Source organism: Salmo salar, chromosome ssa14 (genome assembly GCF_905237065.1).
Source record: "Salmo salar chromosome ssa14, Ssal_v3.1, whole genome shotgun sequence".
Classification (NCBI taxonomy): domain Eukaryota; kingdom Metazoa; phylum Chordata; class Actinopteri; order Salmoniformes; family Salmonidae; genus Salmo; species Salmo salar.
In genome coordinates, this window is record NC_059455.1 from 63,193,762 (window position 1) to 63,221,187 (window position 27,426).

Below are 27,426 nucleotides of genomic sequence, written 5' to 3' on the forward strand. Positions count from 1 at the left end.
AGATTCATACGGCTTGCTGCACACTAATTATTATGCATTCATGCACATCGATGACAATGCCAAGGTTATGTCTTCTATGCAATTAGTGTTATGGCATCTTGTAGTCTGATAAAAGGTAGTTTATCCTACATATAGACTGTGCTCTCTAGTAAGACATTTTAGTACAGTATTTGTGGGTTATAGGTGTGTGAGTATAAGGTAAGCATCTATCCCTACAGAATGTAAATGTATATTGCAGTCCATCTGTGACCCAGTCTACACCTGAAGGCCAGTCATTGGATTGTGGCCACAATACAAATAACTGATATCTAGCTGTATCTAACGGGGGGCTATAGCTAAGTAATCATATAATTGTCACTTCTGGCCTTGAAATTTGGGATCATGAAATTTGGCTACCTTTAAAATCTAACATAAAGGGCCATAGGATTTCTCAAGAGAGTGTTTTGTATAGTTTTGAATGTATGAGTTTGAGTGAATGCGGTTTGGTTTACACAATTTGCCAGTATGCAAAAAATGGGTCTGTGATTTCTGATAGGTGGTTTTGTACAGATTGGATTGCATGAGTTTGAGTGGATACCGTTTGGTTTACACAAAATAATGTAGGCCTATTCATGCAACTCCAGAGCAGTTACCTCCGGGCAGTTCAGCCGGCCCACAGCTCTCTCGCTCAGGGTCTATGTCAGCCACCCACAGAGTCCGGGTGCATCCTTTCCACAGCCCGTAGTGTGCTGCCAGACACGTCTGGTTGTTGTAGAAGTTCTTGGGCGGGGACAGCTCCACCCAATACTCTGTGCCCAAGCCCAAGACAGTCAACACCACACCCACGATGGCCACGAAGAACGCCAGCTTGATCTTGCCCTCCTGGACCTCGCTCATGCCTCCTGATGTTGACGCTTTTGCACGGCGCTTAACTCCCATAGCACCAGCCCCAGCCCCTCTGCCACCCATGACACCGGTCAGTCCCAGAGTACCTGCTCCGGGTCCTATTCCCGCCCCTGGTGGAATCGGCCTGCCATCCTCTTCGTGCAGAAAGAAGGTGGACCACATGGCTTTGCAGATGTTTACGATTGAAAAAAATAAATATGAATAATGGATAAAGACAGGCAGAGAGTGTAGGAGACAGGGAATGGGTTTATCAGGTGAGGTGGCAGTGGAGCGATAGAAAGGATGGTAGACAGGGGTTGGTGAGGAAAGAGGAATGGAGGGAGGGAAACAGGAAGATGTGGGAGGACAGGAAAATAAGGGAAATGGGAATTAGCAGCACTGATGACTCAGTTTATAAAGCAAACATACCAAACCCACCATAAAAAAAGGATAAGGCATGTTAAGGATTATCAGTGCAGAAAATATATATTTGTGTTTTTTTTTTTTTTTCGGCACAAATCATTAATTGTTAGGTATTAACACCAGACATCGAAAGCTTGATGTAAAAGGTGGTTTGGAAGAAGTATGTAATGACCGAGTCATAATGAAAAATGGTTCAAAAGATAGAATAGATTAGAAAAAAAGATCAAAAAGAGAGGTAGCTTCCGTGTAAACGTTGGGAAACAGAGATATGGAGGAGAAGCCAGGAGGGAGAAAGCAGCTTATACTAGAAGAAAAAACAAGAAAAACAACAACAATGAGTTTTAACATCAGTAGAAGAAAATCTACTGACTTTTATCCATCACAGTGTTAGTACAATCTAAAATGAACAACTGCCATGTCACCTTATAGTGTCTGATCCAATCCAACATGGCAAATATCATTTTAATGCTGCAAAGAATACTTTCCAACTGCATGGTTGGATATCAATACTGAACCAGCATGTTAATGAGTGCTAAATGGATACTTTCTCTCCTTTTCATAGCAAATATTGTGTGCACCAGTGGAGGTCAGTACCGTTTTAAGATGAGGGCAGACACAAAAAATGTTTATGTGCATGGCCTTATTTCTATCACAGCATATTGGATGACTGTCATTCATATTCCATTCCTCCAGCTCAAAGTAACATTGATAGGTTTAGGCTACTACATCATACTCCAATTTTCCCTGTACCCATCATGAGGTTGCTACAACTAGCATATGAATAAAAGTTTACAACGTAGGTGCACAGGTCGAGAGAATGTTTTGTAATCATGGTGACAGATCGGGTTACATTCAATACCGCCTTGCACACACTTTTGCCAGCATTTAATGTTAGCTGATCTAGGGTGTAATCATTAGTCCTACAGTTGAAAACGAGTGTTGCTATTGGACATATTCAGGCATGTTTATACCTGTTTCTGTCACGTTCTGAATCCTCAAATTCCCTGTCATAAAGGAGCCAAGGTGCAGCGTGCCGGTAATTCCACATCTTTATTTAGCGAAACCGAAACAAAAACAATAAACAGGTACGCAGTAAGAACGTAACGCATTGTGCCGTACACACACAGAAATAACAATAACCAGCAAACACAGGTGGGGAACAGGCTGCCTAAGTATGATTCCTAATCAGAGACAACGAAAGACAGCTGCCTCTGATTAGGAACCATACACGGCCCAACAAAGAAATACAAAAACAACATAGACATACAACACATAGAATGCCCACCCCATGTCACACCCTGACCTAACCAAACAGAGAAAAACGACTCTCTCAGGTCAGGGCATGACAGTTTCGTCACGTTTGCTTCCGTTTAAGAAACATTTTTCAACAGAATTGGAGGAATGAATACACCCCTGATCACACGCAAACACAGTTCACTTTCATAGCAGCCATAAACAAAGAGCATGATCACTTTGTTTGTTGTAATTCCTTTTCGCATCTACGCACGCTACTCCTCTCTCACCTTTTCCCTTCACTTGTGGACTTCAGTGCACAACACATTAGCTGTCTGTCCCCAGGCAAAAAAAATACTTTCCAAGCCAACCCTTCATAACATAACCGCTAACTGCTACACACAGCCTACATCGTTGTCACTATATTATCTAACGTCATAGTCAACATAGCTAATAGAACTAACGCATTAGTAAACCTGCTACAATCATGCAGTACAGTGTTCAGTCAGCAATCAGTTTAGCAGTTACACCGGCAGGCCCCAGTGGCAATAAATGAATAAAACCTTCCTTGACTTGGAAGACTTCCAGTGTTGGATAGCCATAGCCAGCTAGCTAACCTAGCACCCCTCTCCGTTTGAGCCGGGTGTTTGAGTAGGCTAAACTAGCTAGCTAGCTAAGCTAGCTAAGTACTGTAAGTGAAAGTGAAAAAAATACTACGAAAACTAGCTCTCTCGCTCTCCATCTTTCTTCAATTTTGAAGAAATGTATTTGTTAACTGTAACTATTGTCTTTCTATCTCTTCGAGTCAACTACTCACCACAAGTTATGCACTGCAATGCTAGCTGTAGCTTATACTCTCAGTACTAGATTAATTCTCTGATCCTTTCATTGGGTGGACAAAATGGAAATTCATGCTGCAAGAGCACTGATAGGCTGGAGGACGTCCTCTGGGAGTTGCCATAATTACTGTGTAAGTCTATGGAAGGGGGTGAGAACCATGAGCCTCCTAGGTTTTGTATTGAAGTCAAATGTACTCAGAGGAGAACATAAACTAGCTGTCCTCCAGCTACACCATGGTGCTACCCTACAGAGTGCTGCTTAGGCTACTGTAGACCTTCATTGCAAAACAGTGTGTTTTATCAAATATTTGGTGAAAAATGATAGCTTTTTTTATGTTTCACTATTTTTATGAAATTCTGTGAGGAGCCTCAACTGGTATGCACGTCATTAAGTCAGAGTTGTGTTAAAGTCACTTACACATCTTAAAGAACTATATCTATATTTACTGTAGACTGAAAGATGAACAGCAGTAGTAATTATCCTACACATAGCTACCTTACAAAGAAGTCTAAGCAACTAGTATGCCAACTAAAAATAAGACAATGAAAAGGTTTCATCACGAATATTTGCACAGCATTACTGTTACCCTCGCATGACATACAAATTGACAGCTTAATGAGAGGAAGCTCTGAACTATAGAGATTACAATTACAGATGCAAAACAATCCTCTATGATTCAGTTTTGAATACTTAAAGTGCCTCGCAATATTCCATTCAAATCAACTTATTCAATTACAATACACATTGAAATATACAACAGTGTGATCAACATGAAATTGAAATAAGCAAAAACACAAACGGCAACAAATGCAGACAGCCCAGAACAACATTCAAGGCCATCATTTGAGCATAAGCAATTCAGTTAATTTTTCAGCGATGTAATTCAATATCTACAACGGACACAAATGAATTAACTTCTACTCATTTTGCTTTACTATACACTTTAGTCATGACCACGTTACGAATCATAACAATGATATGAAGAAGTTGCTGACCTGCCTGGTGTGTGTGTGGTTCAGTTCGGGAATGAAATAGGGCGAGGCGAAGAGAGGGAGTGAGCGAGAGAGGGATCGCAGAGGAAGAGAGGAGAGGAGGTATGGGCAGTGGAAAGAGGGTGGAGGCCAAAGTAGCCTTGTGTTGCAGAGAGTTGATGAATGGGTGGGTTTAGTAACTATGTAGCCACATGCCTACGTGGTGTTTGAAAGTGTATATGTTTGTTTAGACATGCACGTATGGTTGTGCTGGAACTATCTGTCTTTGCTGGCCCCTGTAAAATGTATTTGCGAGAATATGCGTCATGAGTGTGTGGTCTCTATATCACTCTGTGTCTGTGTCGTGTGTGCGTGCGTGCGTGCGTGCGTGAATATGTGTGTGTGTGTGAGCATGCACCCGTTACTGTGTGTGTGTGTGTGCATGTGTGTTTGCGTGTGCCTGCACCTGATAGTGTGTTTGTCTGAGTGAGAGAGAGAGAGAGCGCGTGTACACGAGAGAGTTTGGTGTGTGTGTTTCTTCATTCTATTTTTGACAACCACCTGTTAATGACATAAAAAAAAGAACTAGAGGCAATGGACCCCGACGAGGTTATGTCAGGAAAGGGGGTGGAGGTAAATTCCTGGGGCTTCTGCTAGTATTTTGTTGATTAAAGAATTGTGGCTGCAACACTTCAAGAAAGAAACTCTGCATATAGCCTTGATGTGACGTAGGTGGAGCAAGATTGAGTAACGGCAAGGGGCAAACCAAATACTCTGCCTCTGCTGACAACATCAAACCCACCATTTATCCATGGTCAATCTGGGTTTGTGTAGGAGACAGTATTATCTGATTACAGCTAAGCAACTGGACTTGCAGGATCTATTCACAGGGTCTATAACACTTAACGGTAATGTACCCTTGAGCAAGATCCAACCTGTACTGCTTGAGTTAATGCAAAGTCTATTTTAAAGCGGCTATATAAAGCGGCTATATAAAGCGGCTATGCAAAAGTAAGTGTGACTTCTGTACATTGCCCTAGATAAAGGCGTCCTCTTGGCAGGAGGAAGATGAAATGGAGACATTTTAGAAATGTGCTTAATGTGTTCCATTCTAAAGGTGACATTATTACAGTTGTTGCTGGGGAGACTTATTAGTGAAGGATTTATAAAAACTCTAAATCAAGTCAACTCAAAAGTAAATGTCACTTTCTCCTGTATCGGAAAGTAAAAAAACAACAAATGTGATCGTGCATGTAAATCTTTTATACTGCCGCTGCCCAATGCTGAACCTTATACAGTGAGTGCATGGGGATGGCTGTTACCAGCACATACCGTTCAGATCCTATGTCCTGAAGCACATACTGCACAGTACACAACATAGGCATAAGGACCTCAACACCATACCCCAACTCCCTATCAGGGTGAAAGACCTATTTAGTTAGGTCATAGAGGGAATCCAGGGATGACTGTCTCCAAACCTTGCTACACTGAAAGACAGGACGAGGGTAATCAGTTAAAGCCAGTCGAAACAGTCATCCTGAATTGATTAATTGACTTGTTTAATGTATTTATTGTACTAGTTTTGCATAAAAAATTATACATACTGTATGAACAAATAATTGTTTAACAAAAATACATGTACTGCTGGTATGTATATTTGGGCCCACATAATAACATATTAGTCTATAAGAATGCAACGCAGGGGTAGTTGTGACCTCTCTGGTCTGAACAGTGCTTCAACAGAGTTGGTCATTATGCGTCTGGAAACATTCATTCACGTAGGGAATTATTCTCCTGTCAGTGACAGAATGCTGCAGTCAGATGTGCTCAGCATTGTGATAAGTAATGAGAGAGACCGGGCCGTGTTCGAATACAGAAATGCATCCTTCCTTCCTTGTTTCCTCAAATATCTTTGAAATGCGTCCTTCCTTCCTTGAGTCCATGAGGTAAGCGGAGATTTATATGTGATTGGATAGGTGTAAGAAATGTTACCACCCCATTACTTTCACCAATCCAACTCATTGATATCTCTGATTACCTCAAGGAAGGTTGGAGGGAAGGATGCATTTCTGAAGTATTAGAAAAGGGTCCTGGACTGCGACTTACTAAGAAACTGTAGCAGCAAATTATCTCCATAAGATGGCACTACCAGTCAGAGCTTTGTGGGGTTGCAGTACATGACAAAATGAGCCCCCCTGATTTAAAAGGCATGGCGAGGTTGAATTCTAATGCGTAATAGGAGTAGAGCAGTGTGAGGGGGATTCATTCGGGACAAAGTTGAGGTTGGGTTGCGTTGTACTGTTGTGGTCTATGGATAATACATTACTATTATAAAAAAAGGCTTCAAAGTTGATGAAGAGCTGAAACATGTTGGATGGTCTGGTGTGCTATCTAAGGCTTAGAGTGGTACTTAATGCCTTATTTGGCATGTATGGCATGGAGTTCTTTCTGAAAAGGGGACCTGACACGGGAAATGTAGGGTTTATTATAGGTTAGCTGCAGTATAGCTAGAAGGATTGTATATGGTGTGGTATTAAGGTATAGTAGGGTATATTCCATTGTGGTGCACTATGTGCTGTCAGTATGGCAGTGCATCCACTCCTCCCTGACTATGAGCTGCATTATAGCCAGTGGTAATACGGTGCTTCCTTCTCTCTCTGATTATATTAAGGTCCTGGCTGACGCAGAGCGAGATAAGGGGATTGCCACAGGAGGAGCGCCTGCCAGTTCTGTGCACTGTGAAGAAGAACGATTACTCATCAACCTCCTTGTCTCTCTCTCTCTCTCTATCACTCACTTAGTGACACACAAAGTAAATTTAACATACAATATGCACGCACACCCTAGTCTCAGACCCTTTCTCTGTTGATTTACTCTATCAACAATTATTTGTCACACTCTATCCTCGCTCTCACTCATATTTCCCTTTCTCAATTTTCTCTAAACAAATTTGCTCTCCCAAATCACCTGACAACATTATCGTTGTGAAGACTGTGTGAAAGGGAAATGACCGTTACTGGAGTTATACCTAGTACTGATGTGCACTCAGTATAACGTTTCAACAGCAACATATCAAAAGTAACGAAAATCAAATCAAATGTATTTATAAAGCCCTTTTCACATCAGCTGATATCTCAAAGTGCTATACAGAAACCCGGCCTAAAACCCCAAACGGCAATCAATGCAGATGTAGAAGCACGGAGGCTAGGAAAAACTCCCTAGAAAGGAACCTAGGAAGAAACCTAGAGAGGAGCCAGGCCCTGAGGGGTGGCCAGTCCTCTTCTGGCTGTGCCAGGTGGAGATTATAAGAGTACATGGCCATTAAGGCCAGATCGTTCTTCAAGATGTTCAAATGTTCATAGATGACCAGCAGGGTCAAATAATAATCACGGTGGTTGTAGAGGGTGCAACAGGTCAGCACCTCAGGGGTAAATGTCAGTTGGCTTTTCATGGCTGAGCATTCAGAGGTCTAGACAGCAGGTGCGGTAGAGAGGGAGAAAGAGGGGGAGTTAAAACTCTAGCAGCAGCACGACAGGGTAGCACGCCTGGTGAACAGGTCAGGGTTCCATAGCCACATGCAGAAGAGCAGAAACTGGATCTGCAGCATGACCAAGTGGACTGGGGACAGCCAGGAGTCATCAGGCCAGCTAGTCCTGAGGAATGGTCCTAGGGCTCAGGTCCTCCGGGGAGGGGTGAGCGAGATGGGAGAATTACAGGGAGCATACTTAAGTCCACACAGGACACCAGATAAGACAGGAGAATTTCACCAGATAGGAAAGAGTAATGCTAGCCCCCCCGGTACATTGACTATTGCAGCATAGATACTGGAAGATGAGACGGGAGGGAGGGATCGGGGGACACTGTGGCCCTGTCCAAGGATACCCCCAAACAGGGCCAACCAGGCAGGATATAATCCCACCCACTTTGCCAAAGCACAGCCCGCACACCACTAGAGGGATATTAACAGACCACCAACTTACTACCCTGAGACAAGGCTGAGTATAGCCCACGGATATCTCCTCCACCTCATAAGCCCACAGGGGCGCAAAACCGGAGAGTAGAGCATTGCAGTAGTCTAATCTAGAAATGACCAAAGCATGGATTGGCATTTCTGCATAATTTTTGGACAAAACATTTCAGATTTTTGCAATGATAAGAAGATGGAAAAGCTGACCTTGAAATATTCTTGATATGTTCGTCAAAAGAGAGATCAGTTTTATTTGAGACGACTGTACAGCCATCAAGATTGTCATATCAAACAGCAGATTTCTTTTTTTCTTGGGACCTAGAACTAGCATATCTGTTTTGTCCGAGTTTAAAAGTGAAACATTTGCCGTAATCCACTTCCTTATATCTGAAACACAGGCTTCCTTGGTAGGCTTCACCATGTTCAAAATGTACAGCTGTGTGTCGCCATACAGCAGTGAAAGTTGACATTGTGTTTCCGAATCCCATCACCAAGATGTAGAATATATATTTAAAACAATAGTGGTCCTAAAATGGAACCTTGAGGAACACCGAAACTTACCATTGATTTGTCAGAGGACAAACCATCCACAGAGACAAACTAATATCTTTCTGATAGATAATATCTAAACCAGGCAATAACTTTTCTGTGTAGACAAGGGATTATCAACTTTTATCTGGAGCGGATGGTCGAGGGGCAGGAACATAATTACAAATCATTTGTAGACTGCAAATTGACCGCAAGAATCCCAAACAGATATAGCGATTGACTAAATCATAATAATTTCAAACCTTGCTTTCATTTGTATATGATCACGTGTCTCTCTATTATGGGCGTGTAACAGCTGTCTGGAAGAGGGAACCAAGGTGCAGCAGAGGATGTGTTCATCATTAGAATTTTAATTCAAATGAACAAGAGAACACTACAAAATGAACAAAAACGACAGCAAACAGTCCTGTTAAGAAAATACTCAAAACAGAAACAATTACCCACAAAACCCAAAGGAAAAACATGCTCCTTATGTGTGACTCTCAATCAGCAGCAACGAGCTTCAGCTGTGCCTGATTGGGAGCCACACACATGGCCCAAAACAAAGAAATACCAAAACATAGAAAAAGGAACATAGAACGCCCACCCAATGTAACACCCTGGCCTAACCAAAATAAAGAACAAAAAACCCCTCTCTATGGCCAGGGCGTTACAGGGCGAGAATACTTGGGAACAGATTTCTGAAATTAATGTCACTTGGAGCTGATTTCTTGGTGTTTTTACAGTCTTATGTCCAACAACGAAAATTCCACACAGAAAAATACATATATACACTACCAGTCAAAAGTTTTAGAATACCTACTCATTCAAGGGGTTTTCTTTATTTTTAATATTTTCTACATTGTAGAATAATAGTGAAGACATCAAAACTATGAAATAATACATATGGAATCGTGTAGTAACCAAAAACAATCAAAATATTTTATATTTGAGATTCTTCAAATAGCCAACCTTTGCCTTGATGACAGCTTTGCACACTCTTGGCATTCTCTCAGTCAGCTTCACCTGGAATGCTTCTCCAACAGTCTTGAAGGAGTTCCCACATATGCTGAGCACTTATTGACTGCTTTTCCTTCCCTCTGCGGTCCGATTCATCCTAAACCATCCCAATCTCGTTGAGGTTGGGGGGATTGTGGAGGCCAGGTCATCTGATGCAGCACTCCATCACTCTCCTTCTTGGTCAAATAGCCCTTACACAGCCTGAAGGTGTGTTTGGCCATTGTCCTGTTGAAAAACAAATGATAGTCCCACTAAGCCAAAACCAGATGGGATGGCGTATCGCTGCAGAATGCTGTGGTATTCATGCTGGTTAAGTGTGCCTTGAATTCTAAATAAATCACAGACAGTGTCAGCAGCAAAGCACCCCCACACCATAACACCTCCTCCTCCCTGCTTTATGGTGGGAAACACACATGCAGAGATCATCAGTTCACCCACACTGCATCTCACAAAGTCATGGAACCAAAAATCTCAGATTTGGACTCCAGACCAAAGGACAAATTTCCACCTGTCTAATGTCCATTGCTCGTGTTTCTTAGCCCAAGCAAGTTTCTTATTCTTATTGGTGTCCTTTAGTAGTGGTCTATTTGCAGCAATTTGACCATGAATGCGTGATTCACACAGTCTCCTCTGAACAGTTGATGTTGAGATGTGTATGTTACTTGAACTCTGGACTTGGTCTTTTACCAAATAGGGCTATTTTCTGTATACCCCCCCCCCCATCTCACAACACATCTGATTGGCTCAAACACATTAAGAAGGAAAGAAATTCCACAAATTAACTTTTAAGTGGGCACACCTGTTAATTGAAATTCATTCCAGGTGACTACCTCGTGAAGCTGGTTGAGAGAATGCCAAGGCAAAGGGTGGCGCCGACAGAGATCGTGACTAGCTCTTAGAAAACTTTGCAGTATTTAGTTTGTTTCTGTACTATTTTTTACGTTATTAGCTCAGGAAATGTATTGTGACATTATATACAGGCGGGAAGAACTATTGGATATTAGAGCGGCGGTAACTCACCAGAACTACCAGCATTATGACCAGGAATATGACTTCCCTGGAGCAGATCCTTTGTTCACTCTCCCCTGAGCAATTGAACTTATTCCAGAGGCCGACCCAAAACATCGCCGGCGGAGGAGAGGCACTCGAGGCAGCCTGCTGGTTCAACTTAGGAGGTGTGCACACCACCCACCGCTTCCGAGTATATTACTCGCTAATGTTCAGTCTTTGGATAACAAAGTTGATGAGCTTAGAGCAAGGATTTCTTTCCAGAGAGACATCGGGGCTGTAACATACTTTGTTTCACAGAAACATGGCTCTCTCGGGATACTCTGTCGGAGTCAGCATGGTAGCATTTGCGGGAAACTGAAAGCGTGAAGCACCGCATTTAACAATGGCAAGGCGACTGGTAATATGGCAGAATATAAACAGTGTAGTCATTCAATCTGCAAGCCAATCAAACAAGCTAAATGTCAGTATAGAAATAAAGTGGAGTCGCAACGGCTCAGACACGAGACGTATATGGCAGGGACTACAGACAATCACGGACTACAAAAGGAAAACACTCACCTCTGTCATCATGAAGTGCTTTGAGAGACTAGTCAAGGATCATATCACCTCTACCTTACCTGCCACCCTAGACCCACTTCAATTTGCTTACTGCCCCAATAGATCCACAGACAATGCAAACGCCATCACTCTGCACACTGCCCTATCCCATCTGGACAAGAGGAATACCTATGTAAGAAGGCTGTTTATTGACTATAGCTCAGCATTCAACACCATAGTACCCTCCAAGCTCATCATGAAGCTTGAAGCCCTGGATCTGAACCCTTGCCCTGTGCAACTGGGTCCTGGACTTCCTGAAGAGCCGCCCCCAGGTGGTGAAGGTAGGAAACATTCACTTCACTGATGCTCAACACTCGGGCTCCACAAGGGTGCGTGCTCAGTCCCCTCTTGTACTCTCTGTTCACCCATGACTGCGTGGCTAAGCACGCCTCCAACTCAATCATCAAGTTTGCAGACGACACAACAGTAATAGGCTTGATTACCTACGATGACGGGACAGTCTTCAGGGAGGAGGTGAAGGCTCTGGGAATGTGGTGCCTGGAAAACAACCTCTCAGTCAACATCAACAAAACAAAGGAGATGATCATGGACTTCAGGAAACATCAGAGGGGGCACCCCCTTATCTACATCGACGGGACTGCAGTGGAGAAGGTGAAAAGCTTGAAGTTCCTTTGCGTACACATCACTGACAAACCGAAATGGACCACCCACACAGACAGTGTGGTGAAGAAGGCGCAACAGAGCCTCTTCAACCTCAAGAGACTAAAGAATTTTGGCTTGTCACCTAAAACCCTCACAAATTTTACAGATGCACTATTGAAAGCGTCCTGTTGGGCTGTATCACCACCTGGTACGGCAACTGCACCTCCCACAACCGCAAGGCTCTCCAGAGGGTGGTGCGGTCTGCCCAACGCATTCCCAGGGGCCAACTACCTGCCCTCCAGGACACCTACAGCACCCAATGTCATAGGAAGGCCAAAAAGATCATCAAGGACATGAACCACCCGAGCCACTGCCTGTTCACCCCGTTATCATCCAGAAGTCGAGGTCAGTACAGGTGCATCAAAGCTGGGACCGAGTGGCTGAAAAACAGCTTATATCTCAAGGCCATCAGACTGTTAAACAGCCATCACTATCACATTCGAGGCTGCTGTCTGTAGGCATAGACTAGGAATCACTGGCCACTTTAAGGAATGGAACACTAGTCACTTTAATAATGTTTACATATCTGGCATTGCTCATCTCATATGTTTATACTGTATTCTATTCTATTCTATAGTATCTTAGTCACTTAATGTTTACATATCTTGCATTACTCATCTCATATGTATATACTGTATTCTATACTATTCTACCGATCTTAGTCACTTAATGTTTACATATCTGGCATTACTCATCTCATGTGTATATACTGTTTTCTATACTATTCTATGGTATCTCATTCACTTAATAATGCTTACATATCTTGCATTACTCATCTCATATGTATATACTGCTTTTCTATACTATTCTACTGTATTTTAGTCCATTCCACTCGTCCATATGCATATAGTCTTAATTCACTCCTACTTAGATTTGTGTGTACTGGGTATATGTTGTGTAATTTGTTAGATATTACTTGTTATATATTACTGCACTGTCAGAGCTAGTAGCACAAGCATTTCGCTACACCCACAATAACATCTGCTAATCACTGGTACAATAAAATTGTATTTGATTTTAAGAATCTCAAACAAAATATATTTTGATTTGTTTAACACTTTTTTTTGTTTTCTACATGATTCCATGTGTTATTTCATAGTTTTGATTTCTCACTATTATTCTACAATGTAGAAAATAGTAAAAATAAAGAAAAACCCTTGAATTAGTAGGTGTTCTAAAACCTTTGACCGGTAGTATATACATATTTGTTTGTATGTGGAATTTTCATTGTTGGACATAAGACTGTAAAAACACCAGGAAATCAGCTCCAAGTGATTTTAATTTAAGAAATGCGTTCCCAAGTATTCCCACCCATAATAGAGACGTGATCGTACTCAAATGTAAGCAAGGTTTGAAAGGATTATGTTTTAGTCAAACATATCTGTTTGGACTTCTTGCGGTCAATTTGTAGTCTACAAATTATTTGTAACTATGTTCCTCCAGACAAAAAGTTCATGATCCCTGGTCTATACAAAATAGTTACTGCATGGTTTAGATCTTATCTATCAGAAATATATTATATTTTTTGCTCAGAAAACTTGGGGGCCAAATATAACCACCCGCGGTCCACCAGTTGCCGAACCCTGTGGTAGACCCATTAGGGTTTCCAAACTCTCCAAAATAATGTGGTTATCGATGGTGTCAAAAGCCGCACTAAGTTCCAGGAGCAGGAGAACAGATGCAGAGCCTTGGTCTGACACCATTATAAGGTAATTTACCACCTTCACGAATGCAGTCTCAGTGCAATGAAGCGACCTAAAACCAGACTGGAGTGTTTCGTATACATTATTTGTCTTCAGGAAGGCAGTGAGTTGCTGCGCAACAGCTTTTTCAAAATTGTTTTAGAGGAATGGGAGATTCAATATGCTCTAGGCCGATAGTTTATTACATTTTCGGGGTTAAGGTTTGGCTTTTTCAGGAGAGGCTTTATTACTACCACTTTTAGTGAGTTTGGTGCACATCCGGAGGATAGGGAGCCGTTTATTATGTTCAACAAGCTAGGGCCAAGCACAGGAAGCAGCTCTTTCATTAGTTTAGTTTAGAGTTCGTACAGACAATAGCAAGTGAAATTCAAGGATTTAAGTACTTTTTCAAGCACTAATATTTATTTTCAAAGACCATCAATTTGAAAATAGTTGCTATTATGCAATTGTTTCTAGTTGCCACCAGATGGCGGCATATCGCCACAACCTCCTATATATTTTTTACTAACTTACTATCTAGCTAGCTAATGGCATTTATAATCCACTTCTTCAATCAGAGGATTAACTAACTAGCAAATATATACATTTTCCCCTCGCATCTAAAGCTGCCTGATAAAGCTAGCCAATTTATAGTAAAGCTAGGATGAACGTCTGAGGCTAGCTATCGCAATAGCGGCTGTCAATGCAATGGCTGGTCTGGAGTTCATCTGAAATGCACCATTATACACTACATGACAAAAAGTACATGGACACCAGTTCGTCGATCATCTCATTCCAAAATCATGGGCATTAATATGGAGTGGGTCCCCCTTTTGCTGCTATAACAGCCTCCACTCTTCTTGGAAGGCTTTCCACTAGATGTTGGAACTTCGCTGCGGGGACTTGCTTCCATTCAGAATCAAGAACATTACTGAGGTGGGTGATTAGGCCTGGCTCACAGTCTGCGTTCCAATCCCAGGTGTACGATGGTTGAGGTCAAGGCTCTGTGCAGGCCAGTCAGGTTCTTCCATACTGATTTCAACAAACCATTTCTGTATGGACCTCACTTTGTGCACGGGGGCATTGTCATGCTGAAACAGGAAAGGGCCTTCCCATACTGTTGCCATAAAGGTGGAAGCACAGAACCGTCTAGAATGTCACTGTATGCTGTAGAGTTAAGATTTCCCTTCACTGCAACTAAGGGGCCTAGCCCGAACCATGAAAAACAGCCCCAGACCATTATTCCTCCTCCGCCAAACTTTACAGTTGGCACTGTGCATTGGGGCAGGTAGAGTTCTCCTGGCATCCGCCAAACCCAGATTTGTCCGTCAGACTGCCAGATGGTGAAGCGTGATTCATCACTCCAGAGAACACATTTCCACTGCTCCAGAGTCTAATGACGACAAGATTTACACCACTCCAGCCGACGCTTGGCATTGCGTATGGTGATCTTAGGCTTGTGTGCGGCTGCTCGGCCATGGAAACCTATTTCATGAAGCTCCCAACGAACAGTTCTTGTGCTGATTTTGCTTCCATAGGCAGGTTGGAACTCAATAGTGTGTTGCATCTGAGGACATACAATTTTTACGCGCTATGTGCTTCAGCACTCGGCGGTCCAGTTCTGTGAGCTTGTGTGGCCTACCACTTTGTGGCTGCTCCTAGACGTTTCCACTTCACAACAACAGCACTTACAGTTGACCGGGGCAGCTCTAGCAGGGCAGGAATTTGACAAACTGGAAAGGTGGCATCCAATGACAGTGCAATGTTGAAAGTCACTAAGCTCTTCAGTAAGGTCATTATACTGCCAATGTTTGTCTATGGAGATTGCATGGCTGTGTGCTAGATGTTAAACACCTGTCAGCAACGGGTGTGGGTGAAATAGCCGAATCCACTAATTGCAACTTGGCTATCCTCACCATACGGCGATAGTTCTCCTGTATATTAAGGGTACAGCGACTGCAATGAGAAGGCATAATGTTACTTAGTATTTCTTTGAGCCATAGGAGGTCCTGCAGATCTATGTCCAGATAAAGCGTCCGGGGTAAAAAAGTTAAATGAAAAAGTAGTGTGAGGACAAAACTAAAACTAAGACCTTGGTAAACATAAATACAACGTTTGATTAAATAGTTATTAGGAGTTTAAAAGTTTGGCAGGTAGCCAAGTAGCAACAAAGAGAACAGCAGTACGGAGACGATTCAGAAGTGCATTACGTCACCAGTCACGTGAAAAAGGGAATGTCCGTCCAACCATTGCAGGAGACACAAAATGACCGTCCAGCCACTCAACAAAGTATTTTATTTCCCCAAAGGATCATTTAGCTGGCCAGGTGTTGGACTGAGCAGTTCAACCACACCTCCCTAATTGGATTTCACAACAGGAACGGACATCAATTGAATGCCTGACAGCCTCAAGACACAACAGGACACCTCACCGGACTGAATGGCTCCAGCCGTTCTACACTGAAGCTAAATTAGGATGACTCTGGATGGCCCCATCACATGTGGGAACCTGTCACTCAGCAGATTGGATTGTTGGTGTGAAAGAGGATATGTTACAACCGGCTGAGACACATGTCCCTAATTCACCCTGCGGCCAAATGTATTCATAGTGCGACTGCTTGGCACTGCTGGTAGGCTTGGCTGAACATTTCTGGTGTCATCTTTTTTACTTTATGTAAATACAGCGAAATGCACACTGCTCTAATCCTGGCTATTAGAAACAGACACTTACAGTATTCACACCCCTTGACTTTTTCCACATTTTGTTGTGTTACAGCCTGAATTTAAAATTGATTACATTTCGATTTTGTTGTCCCTGGCCTACACACAATACTCCATAATATCAAAGTGGAATTCTGTTTTTAGACATTTTTACAAGTTAATTAAAACTGAAAAGCTGAAATGTCTTGAGTCAAAAAGTATTCAACCCCTCTGTTATGGCAAGCCTAAATAAGTTTAGGAATAGAAATGTGCTTAACAAGTCACATAATAAGTTGCATGGACTCATTGTGTGCAAAAATAGTGTAAACTTATTTTGAATGAGTACCTCATCTCTGTACACCAAACATACACATAATTGTAAGGTCCCTCAGTCGAGCAGTGAATTTCAAACACAAATTCAACCACAAAGACCAGGGAGGTTTTCCAATGCCTCGCAAAGAAGGGCACCTATTTGTAGATGGGTAAAAAAAAAAAAAGCAGACATTGAATATCTCCATATACAGTATATAGTGTATGTAAATGAGATATTTCTGTATTTAATGTTCAATGTGCAAAAATGTCTAAAAACATGTTTTCACTTTGTCATCATTGTGTGTTGATGGGTGAGAAAAAAAATATATGTAATCCATTTTGAATTCAGGCTGTAACAATAAATGTGGAATCAGTCAAGGGGTATGAATACTTTCTGAAGGCACTGTATGTAGCCTCGTCGCTGGCGATGGTAGATAGAGGATGAGTCATATAGACAGAGAGGTAGAACCGCGCTTCCTCTCAACTGGTGCCCCCAGAGAAATAATCAGATGGCAGCATACTGTAACACTTATGTTCAGAGGTTGCCACTCATGTTCAGACAAAGTGATGTTCACTTTTCCATGCTCTCCCCAATCTTTGGCCAGTGCACTCGAAGCTGCGGCATTACATAACAGAAGTCTGGCAACAGAACGTTCTTTTTTCAAACCAGCAATGTATGCAGGCAATTCCATGTGAAACTTAAAATGATCTACAATTTTTAATTTTACTTGACGCTTTTTGCAATTTGAATGAATAAAGATATTAGAATTTAATTTAAATGATTCAGTCTTTGATTCCATTAAAATGGAAAACTGAACTATCCCATAACCTGTCTATATGGTACAACTTCCTGTGGTAAATAAAGGAATGTGTTTGGGGGAAGTTGAGAAGTCAGTCATCATTAGCGTGCGTTGGACCCACAGTCATTATATAATTCCATCCACAACATTGAAGATATAGGTGTGGTGTTCCAAAAAGATCCCAAAGCTGTTAGGTCTATTTTTGTGGTACCATAAGAAGGATAATTAGGGTCAGGCTTGAAGGAAAGGCCTATGTTTAGCACCATCGAGCCACAAAGAGTGGAGTGCCCTTGTTTGGGGTTATGAAATGTGCTTAGTTGTGATCTTATAGGTTGGATGGGACTGCGCGACTGTTGCCAATGCCAAGGATTTTACCCTCCTCCATCAATGGGGCTTTTGTCAGTCCTGTGCAAAATGTGGACTTGGCAAAAGAAACTGGCGCCAGTGTAGAGTTAACGCAACAATAATCAGTGTTGGCCAGTGTTAACCTCTTATACTGTATGTAACTAAATGTAATTCAAACCAGGGTGTCTGTAGTGACGCTTCTAGCACTGAGATGCAGTGCCTTAGACTGCTGCGCCACTCGGGAGCCCAAATGTAGCCTCGGTATTGTTATTTTACTGCTGCTCTTTAATTATTTGTTACTTTTATATTTTTTTTAACTATTTTTTTCTTAAAACTGCCTTGTTGGTTAAAAGCATTTCACTGTAAGGTCTAATACACCTGTTGTATTCGGCGCATGTTACAAATAAAATTTGATTTGACTTGAACGGATGATCTCCGTATGTCTGGTTCGCACCGTGAAACATGGGGAAGGAGGTGTGATGGTGCCTTGCTGGTGACACTGTCTGTGATTCAAGGCACACTTAACCAGCATGGCTACCACAGCATTCTGCAGCAATACGCCATCCCATCTGGTTTGCGCTTAGTGGGACTATCATTTGTTTTTCAACAGGACAATGACCCAACACACCTCCAGGCTGTTTAAGGGCTATTTGACCAAGAAGGAGAGTGATGGAGTGCTGCATCAGATGACCTGGCCTCTACAATCAACCGACCTCAACCCAATTGAGATGGTTTGGGATGAGTTGGACCACAGAGTGAAGGAAAAGCAGCCAATAAGTGCTCAGCATATGGGGAATCTCCTTCAAGACTGTTGGAAAAGCATTCCAGGTGAAGCTGGTTGAGAGTGTGAAAGCTGTCATCAATGCAAAGGGTGGCTACTTGATTCCATATGTGTGTTGTTTCATCGTTTTGATGTCTTCCCTATTATTCTACAGTGTAAAAAAAAAAAATTGACTGGTACTGTATAAGCAAAAATGTCAGTCGAAAACAATACCAGAACCACGCAGGTCCATAAAACAGGGGACTTTACATCTATTAAATTGCAACTATTTGCGGAGGTAGACAATTTTTTTGTGTTAAATTTAACACTATTAGAGTTGATGTAACACTTGCATTTTTTCTCACTCTCAACTCTAACTTTACAGTCGACCCCCTGAGTGACCATTGCTCTCAAATTTAGCAATATGGAACAACAATAGCCATGTGCAACCAGATGCAGTGCTATGAAAATGCCAATTGGTGTTGTGCACTGACCATGCCATTCTTATTGACCTCAGCAGATAAGAGGCCACACTGGCTGGACCGAAGTATCACTGGACAGTCTCTCATGGCCAGGACTACTTGGCGTTCACATGGCAATTAGTGTCTAATGTCCATTTCACCTCTCTCTCTCTCATACTCCCTCCTCATCATCATTGTTCTTCCTCCTGTCCACCCTCCTCCTTACTCACCCTCTCTTTTCCACCCTCCTCGCTTCGTCTAGGAATCTGTTACTCTCTCTCATCCAACATCTTCTGTTCAAACTCTCTGAACTCTCCGAAACCCTTAAGCAAAATTAGCATTAGAAAATATATTTCTGATTTGGTTCATTTTTATCATTATTATGGGCATGTGAAAAGTGAAAGGGCACTTTCAAAAAGTGTATCAAGGTATTTACAAAAAATCTAGAAAAAGTACATTTTTCTTTAATGTGACAACCTATGCTTCTGCAGTATTTGCCATATCAATGTAATGTGAAGTCTACTGTATGTTCAGTATCATATAACCACCTTGCATTTTTTTGTTTTATTTCCGCAATGGTCTTTGCTTTATATTCAGTGCCTTCAGAAAGTATTCATACCCCATCCACATTTTGTTGTGTTACAGCCTGAATTCAAAATGTGTTAAATAGTTTTTTTCTCTCACCCATCTACACACAATACCTCATAATTACAAAATGACAACATGTTTTTAGAGATTTATGCAAACATATTGACAATGACATACAGAAATATCTAATTTACAAAGTATTACACCCCTTTGCTATGACACTCTAAATTGAGCTCAGGTGCATCTAATTTCCTTTGATCATCCTTGAGACATCACTACAACTTGATTGGAGTCCACCTGTGACTAATACAATTATTTGGAAATGATTTACAAAGAAACACACCTGTCTATATAAGGTCCCACAGTTGACAGTGTATGTCAGAGCAGAAACTATACCAAGAAGTCCAAGGAATTGTCTGTAGATCTCAAAAATATAATTGTGATGAGGCATATATCTGAGGATCGGTATAAAAAAAATTCAATAGCACAGTGGTCACCGTCATTGGGAAATTGAAAAAATATGGAACTACCTAGACTCTGCCGAGAGCTGGCCGTCTGACCAAACTGAGCAACCTGGCAAGAAGAACCTTGGTCAGGGAGGTGACCAAGAACCAAATGACCTCTCTGACAGAACTACAGAGTTCCTTCACTGAGATGGGAGAAATCAAATCAAATCAAAGTTTATTTGTCACGTGTGCCGAATAGAACAGGTGTAGACCTTACAGTGAAATGCTTACTTACGGGCTCTAACCAATAGTGCAAAAAAGGTATTAGGTGAACAATAGGTAAGTAAAGAAATAAAACAACAGTAAAAAGACAGGCTATATACAGTAGCGAGGCTATAAAAGTAGCGAGAATACATACAGACACCGGTTAGTCAGGCTGATTGAGGTAGTATGTACATGTAGATATGGTTAAAGTGACTATGCATATATGATGAACAGAGAGTAGCAGTAGCGTAAAAAGAGGGGTTGGCGGGTGGTTGGACACAATGCAGATAGCCCGGTTAGCCAATGTGCGGGAGCACTGGTTGGTCGGCCCAATTGAGGTAGTATGTACATGAATGTATAGTTAAAGTGACTATGCATATATGATAAACAGAGAGTAGCAGCAAAATGAGGGGTTGGGGGGGGGGCACACAATGCAAATAGTCCGGGTAGCCATTTGATTACCTGTTCAGGAGTCTTATGGCTTGGGGGTAAAAACTGTTGAGAAGCCTATTTGGCCTAGACTTGGCACTCCGGTACCTCTTGCCATGCGGTAGTAGAGAGAACAGTCTATGACTGGGGTGGCTGGGGTCTTTGACAATTTTTAGGGCCTTCTTCTTACACTGCCAGGTGTAGAGGTCCTGGATGGCAGGCAACTTAGCCCCAGTGATGTACTGGGCCGTACGCACTACCATCTGTAGTGTCTTGCGGTCAGAGGCTGAGCAATTGCTGTACCAGGCAGTGATGCAACCAGTCAGGATGCTCTCGATGTTGCAGCTGTAGAACCTTTTGAGGATCTCAGGACCCATGCCAAATCTTTTTAGTTTCCTGAGGGGGAATAGGCTTTGTCGTGCCCTCTTCATGACTGTGTTGGTGTGTTAGGACCATTCTAGTTTGTTGGTGATGTGGACACCAAGGAACTTGAAGCTCTCAACCTGCTCCACTACAGCCCCATCAATGAGAATGTGGGCGTGCTCGGTCCTCCTTTTCCTGTAGTCCACAATCATCTCCTTAGTCATGGTTACGTTGAGGGATAGGTTGTTATTCTGGCACCACCCGGCCAGGTCTCTGACCTCCTCCCTATAGGCTGTCTCGTCGTGGTCGGTGATCAGGCCTACCACTGTTGTGTTGTCTGCAAACTTAATGATAGTGTTGGAGTCGTGCCTGGCCATGCAGTTGTGGGTGAACAGGGAGTACAGGAGGGGACTGAGCACGCACCCCTGGGGGGCTCCAGTGTTGAGGATCAGCGTGGCAGATGTGTTGCTACCTACCCTCACCACCTGGGGGCGGCCCGTCAGGAAGACCAGGATCCAGTTGCAGAGGGTGGTGTTTAGTCCCAGGATCCTTAGCTTAGTGATGAGCTTTGAGGGTACTATGGTGTTGAACGCTGAGCTGTAGTCAATGAGTAGCATTCTCACATAAGTGTTCCTTTTGTCCAGGTGGGAAAGGGCAGCGTGGAGTGCAATAGAGATTGCATCATCTGTGGATCTGTTTGGGCGGTATGCAAATGGGAGTGGGTCTAGGGTTTCTGGGATAATGGTGTTGATGTGAGCCATGACCAGGCTTTCAAAGCACTTCATGGCTACAGACGTGAGTGCTACGGGTCAGTAGTCATTTAGGCAGGTTACCTTAGTGTTTTTTGGGCACAGGGACAATGGTGGTCTGCTTGAAACATGTTGGTATTACAGACTCAGCCAGGGACAGGTTGAAAATGTCAGTGAAGACACTTGCCAGTTGGTCAGCGCATGCTCGGAGTACACGTCCTGGTAATTCGTCTGGTCCTGCAGCCTTGTGAATGTTGACCTGTTTAAAGGTGTTACTCACATCGGCTACAGAGAGAGTGATCACACAGTCATCCGGAACAGCTGATGCTCTCATGCATGCTTCAGTGTTGCTTGCCTCGAAGCGAGCATAGAAGTAATTTAGCTCGTCTGGTAGGCTCGTGTCACTGGGCATCTCGCGGCTGTGCTTCTTGTTCTGCCACATCCGACAAGGTTCGGAGCCGGTGTAGTACGATTCAATCTTAGTCCTGTATTGATGCTTTGCCTGTTTGATGGTTCGTCTGAGGGAATAGCGGGATTTCTTGTAAGTGTCTGGGTTAGAGTCCCGCTCCTTAAAGGGGCAGATCTACCCTTTAGCTCAGTGCAGATGTTGCCTGTAATCCATGGCTTCTGGTTGGGGTATGTACGTACGGTCACTGTGGGGACGACGTCATCAATGCACTTATTGATGAAGCCTGTGACTGATGTGGCGTACTCCTCAATGCCATCGGATAGAATCCCAGAACATATTCCAGTCTGTGCTAGCAAAACAGTCCGGTAGTCTAGCATCTGCGTCATCTGACCACTTCTTTATTGACCGAGTCACTGGTGCTTTCTGCTTTAGTTTTTCCTTGTAAGCAGAAATCAGGAGGATAAAATTATGGTCAGATTTGCCAAATGGAGGGCGAGAGAGAGCTTTGTACATGTCTCGGTGTGTGGAGTAAAGGTGGTCTAGAGTTTTCTTCCCTCTGGTTGCACATTTAACATGCTGGTAGAAATTAGGTAAACGGATCTAAATTTCCCTGCATTAAAGTCCCCGGCCACTAGGAGCGCCGCCTCTGGATGAGCGTTTTCCTTTTTGCTTATGCCTTTATACAGCTCATTGAGTGTGGACTTAGCACCAGCATCGGTTTGTGGTGGTAAATAGATAGCTACAAAAAATATAGATGAAAACTCTCTTGGAAAATAGTGTGGTCTACAGCTTATCATGATATACTCAACCTCAGACGAGCAAAACCTTGAGACTTTCATAATATTAGATTTTGTGCACCAGCTGTTGTTTACAAATATACACAGGCTGCCACCCCTTCTCTTACCGGAGTTAGCTGTACTATCTTGCCGATGCAGCGTAAATCCTGCCAGCTGTATTTTATCCACGTCGTTGTTCAGCCACGACTTGGTGAAACATAAGATATTACCGTTTTTAATGTCCCGTTGGTAGGATATTCGTGATCATAGTTCGTCTATTTTGTTATCCAATGATTGTACGTTGGCTAATTGGACTGACTGATGGTAGAGGCAGGTTACCCACCCGCCGTCGGATCCTTCCAAGACCGATGTACACGATGTCTCTTTCTCATGCGAATGACGAGGATGAAGGCCTTCTCTGGTATCTGAAGTAAGTCCTTTGCGTCCGACTCGTTGTAGAAAAAATTGTTGTCCGGTACGAGGTGAGTAATCGCTGTCCTGATATCCAGAAGCTCTTTTCGGCTATAAGAGACGGTGGCAGAAACATTATGTACAAAATAAGTTACAAATAACGTGAAAAAACACACACAATAGCACAATTGGTTGAGAGCCCGTAAAACTGTAGCCATCTCCCCCGGCGCCATTATGTCCCATAACCTGCCAGAAGGACAACAGTCTCTACAGCACTTTACCAATCTCGGCTTTATGGGAGAGTGGCCAGACGGAACCACTCCTGAGAAAAAGGCAAATGACAGCACGCCTGCAGTTTGCAAAAATGCACATGAAAGACTCTGAGATCATAAGGCAAAAGATTCTTTGGTCAGATGAGACAAAAATCTTACTCTTTGGCCTGAATGCAAGGTGCCATGTCTGGAGAAAACCAGGAACAGCTCATCACCCACTGTCACGAGAATTTTCAATCCCAATGATAATAACTAACAATTATTAAAGCTTTGACTAATTCCCGATGTTTGTAAGACCCTGGGTTTAATAATAATTAGGCAAAGACTCAGCTTATGTGAAAGGTTCATACAGTTTATTCACGAGAATGTTCTAAAGTCCACAATACAAAGACATGCCATTTTATAACTCACTCCCTACTTACACACATACCTCCACATAAACAGTAGATAGCCTACGCACATACATACACACGAACAGTAGGTAGAATATATCCTTCTCCATGGTTCTCACCACTGTTTATCACTACCAAACTGGCAGTTCCATCCCCCCGAGATTAGAGGAACCTTGATAGGACTCCCTGTCCTATCGTAAGTTTCTCAGAGTTCTAGCCAGGTCAGGTCATACACAGTTTAATTGTTCTCGGTATCTTCTTAGTCACACACGCACACATTTCTCTCCCTCACATGTCTCTACCGAACCTTATTGGACTTACATTTAGTACTTTAATTGTTCATGCTACATAAACTAATAATCACTAATAGTTACGTTTCAGGGTGGAATTCTTTAATCATTACCTTTAAGCATATAAATTCCCTTATCACCATCCCTACCGTGAAGCATGGTGGTGGCAGCATCATGGTGTGTTGTGAAATCTGTTATGAATGTATTGTAATGTTTTTAAAATTGTATAACTGCTTTAATTTGCCGGACCCCAGGAAGAGTAGCTACTGCCTTGGCTGCAGCTAATGGGGATCCATAATAAATACAAATACAAATATGAATGGTATGGAGATACTTTTCAGCGACAGGGACTGGGAGACTGGTAAGGATAGAGGGAACAATGAAGGGAACCAAATACATGCAAATCCTTGATGAGAACCTGCTTCAGAGTGCAAACGACCTTAGACTGGGGTGATGATTTATGTTCTAACAGGACAATGACCCCAAGCATACAGCCTAAGCGATGCTGGAATGGCTTCAGAACAAGGATGTGAAAGTCCTTGAGTGGCACAAGTGGCCAAAATCCCAGACATGAATTCCATTGAAAATATGTGGAAAGACATGCTGTACCACAGCTGCTCCCCAAGGAAGAATGGGAGAAAATCCCCAAATCCAGATGTGCAAAGCTGATACAGAAATACCCAAGACGATTCAAAGCTGTTATCATGGCCAAATGTGCTTATACTGACTCGGGTGTGAATACTTTTGTTATGTAAAGGAGAAATTTCTGTATTTCATTTTCAATACATTTTTCAAAACATGTTTTCATTTTGTTGTTATGGGCTATTGTGTGTAGATGGGTGAGAATGTATTCTTTTTTTATTCAGTTTTAATTCAGGCTGTAACGCAACAAAATGTGGAATACGTCAAGGGGTATGAATACTTTCTGAAGGGACTGTAAATGGTTCCCTAGTTTGTTCTGTTACATGGAAGTAGAATATAGTGTAGTTACAATGTATCTGTTGCTTGGACTTAATTAATCAACTTCTACAGGTGAAGTCAGAAGTTTACATACACTTAGGTTGGAGTCATTAAAACTCGTTTTTCAACCACTCCACAAATTTCTTGTTAACAAACTATAGTTTTGCAAGTCGGTTAGGACATCTACTTTGTGCATGACAAGTCATTTTTCCAACAATTGTTTACAGACAGATTATTTCACTTATAATTCACTGTATCACAATTCCAGTGGGTCAGAAGTTTACATACGCTAAGTTGACTGTGCCTTTAAACAGCTTGGAAAATTCCAGAAAATTATGTCATGGCTTTAGAAGCTTCTGATAGGCTAATTGACATCATTTGAGTCATTGGAGGTGTACCTGTGGATGTATTTCAAGGCCCACCTTCAAACTCATTGCCTCTGCTTGACATCATGGGAAAATCAAAAGAAATCAGCCAAGACCTAAAAAAAAAATTGTAGACCTCCACATGACTGGTTCATCCTTGTGAGCAATTTACAAATGCCTGAAGGTACCACGTTCATCTGTACAAACAATAGTACGCAAGTATTAACACCAATGGACCACGCAGCCGTCATACCGCTCAGGAAGGAGATGCGTTCTGTCTCCTAGAGATGAACGTACTTTGGTGCGAAAAGTGCAAATCAATCCCAGAACAACAGCAAATGACCCTGTGAAGATGCTGGAGGAAACAGGTACAAAAGTATCTATATCCACAGTAAAACAAGTCCTATATCGACATAACCTGAAAGGCTCCTCAGCAAGGAAAAAGCCAGACTACGGTTTGCAACTACACATGGGGACAAAGATTGTAATTTTTGGAGAAATGTCCTCTGGTCTGATGAAACAAAAATAGAACTGTTTGGCCATAATGACCATCATTATGTTGGGAGGAAAAAGGGGGAGGCTTGCAAGCCGAAGAACACCATCCCAACCATGAAGCACGGGAGTGGCAGCATCATGTTGTGGGGGTGCTTTGCTGCAGGAGGGACTGGTGCACTTCACAAAATAGATGGCATCATGAGAAAGGAAAATTATGTGGATATATTGAAGCAAGATCTCGACATCAGTCAGGAAGTTTTAAAGTTTGGTCGCAAATGGGTCTTCCAAATGGACAATGACTCCAAGCATACTTCCAAAGTTGTGGCAAAATGGCTTAAGGACAACAAAGTCAAGGTATTGGAGTGGCCATCAGAAAGCCCTGACCTTTGTGGGCAGAACTGAAAAAGTGTGTGCAAGCAAGGAGGCCTACAAACCTGACTCAATTACACCAGCTCTGTCAGGAGGAATGGGCCAAAATTCACCCAACTTATTGTGGGAAGCTCGTGGAAGGCTACCCGAAACGTTTGACCCAAGTTAAAAAATGTAATGCCAATGCTACCAATGCTACTAATTGAGTGTATGTAAACTTCTGACCCACTGGGAATGTGATGAAAGAAATAAAAGCTGAAGTAACTCATTCTGACATTTCACTTTCTTAAAATAAACTGGTGATCCTAACTGACCTAAGACAGGGGATTTTTAGGATTAAACGTCAGGAATTGTGAAAAACTGAGTTTAAATGTATTTGGCTAAGGTGTATGTAAACTTCCGACTTCAACTGTGTGTATTACATATTGTAAATATATGCTCATAAACACCTGTATTATACTGAGACAAATTGAATGCTTGTGTGTTCTTGGGCAAAGGTCTGTCCAAAGCTATGTAGGGAAATAAACAGAACCTGAGAAAGGGTACATATGGGTGTCTGTAAAAGAAAGCCAAGAAGAATCAAGAAAATGGCTGACCGTGAGAATCTGTAGGAGTGGAGGGATATTTAAACAAAGGGGTGAGAGAGGGAGGGAGAGGAAGAGAGAGTTAAAA

At 42.4% G+C, this 27,426-nt stretch overlaps 1 protein-coding gene across 3 annotated transcripts in view; it reads right to left on the reverse strand.

Annotated features, from left to right (window-relative positions):
- Positions 1-27,426, reverse strand: part of LOC106570000 (voltage-dependent calcium channel gamma-6 subunit) — a 48,782-nt gene that overhangs the window by 3,825 nt on the left and 17,531 nt on the right. Inside the window, exons 1-2 of one of the 3 annotated variants that reach the window (XM_014141838.2) lie at positions 4,356-4,463; positions 633-1,591 (exon numbers count right to left, since the gene is read on the reverse strand). In XM_014141838.2, the coding sequence (XP_013997313.1) occupies positions 633-1,047 (415 nt within the window). In that variant the 5' untranslated portion in view covers positions 1,048-1,591; positions 4,356-4,463. Of the gene's footprint in view, positions 1-632; positions 1,592-2,258; positions 2,424-4,355; positions 4,464-27,426 lie in introns of those variants that run through there. The other 2 variants (XM_045694655.1, XM_014141840.2) reach the window with 2 other exon arrangements.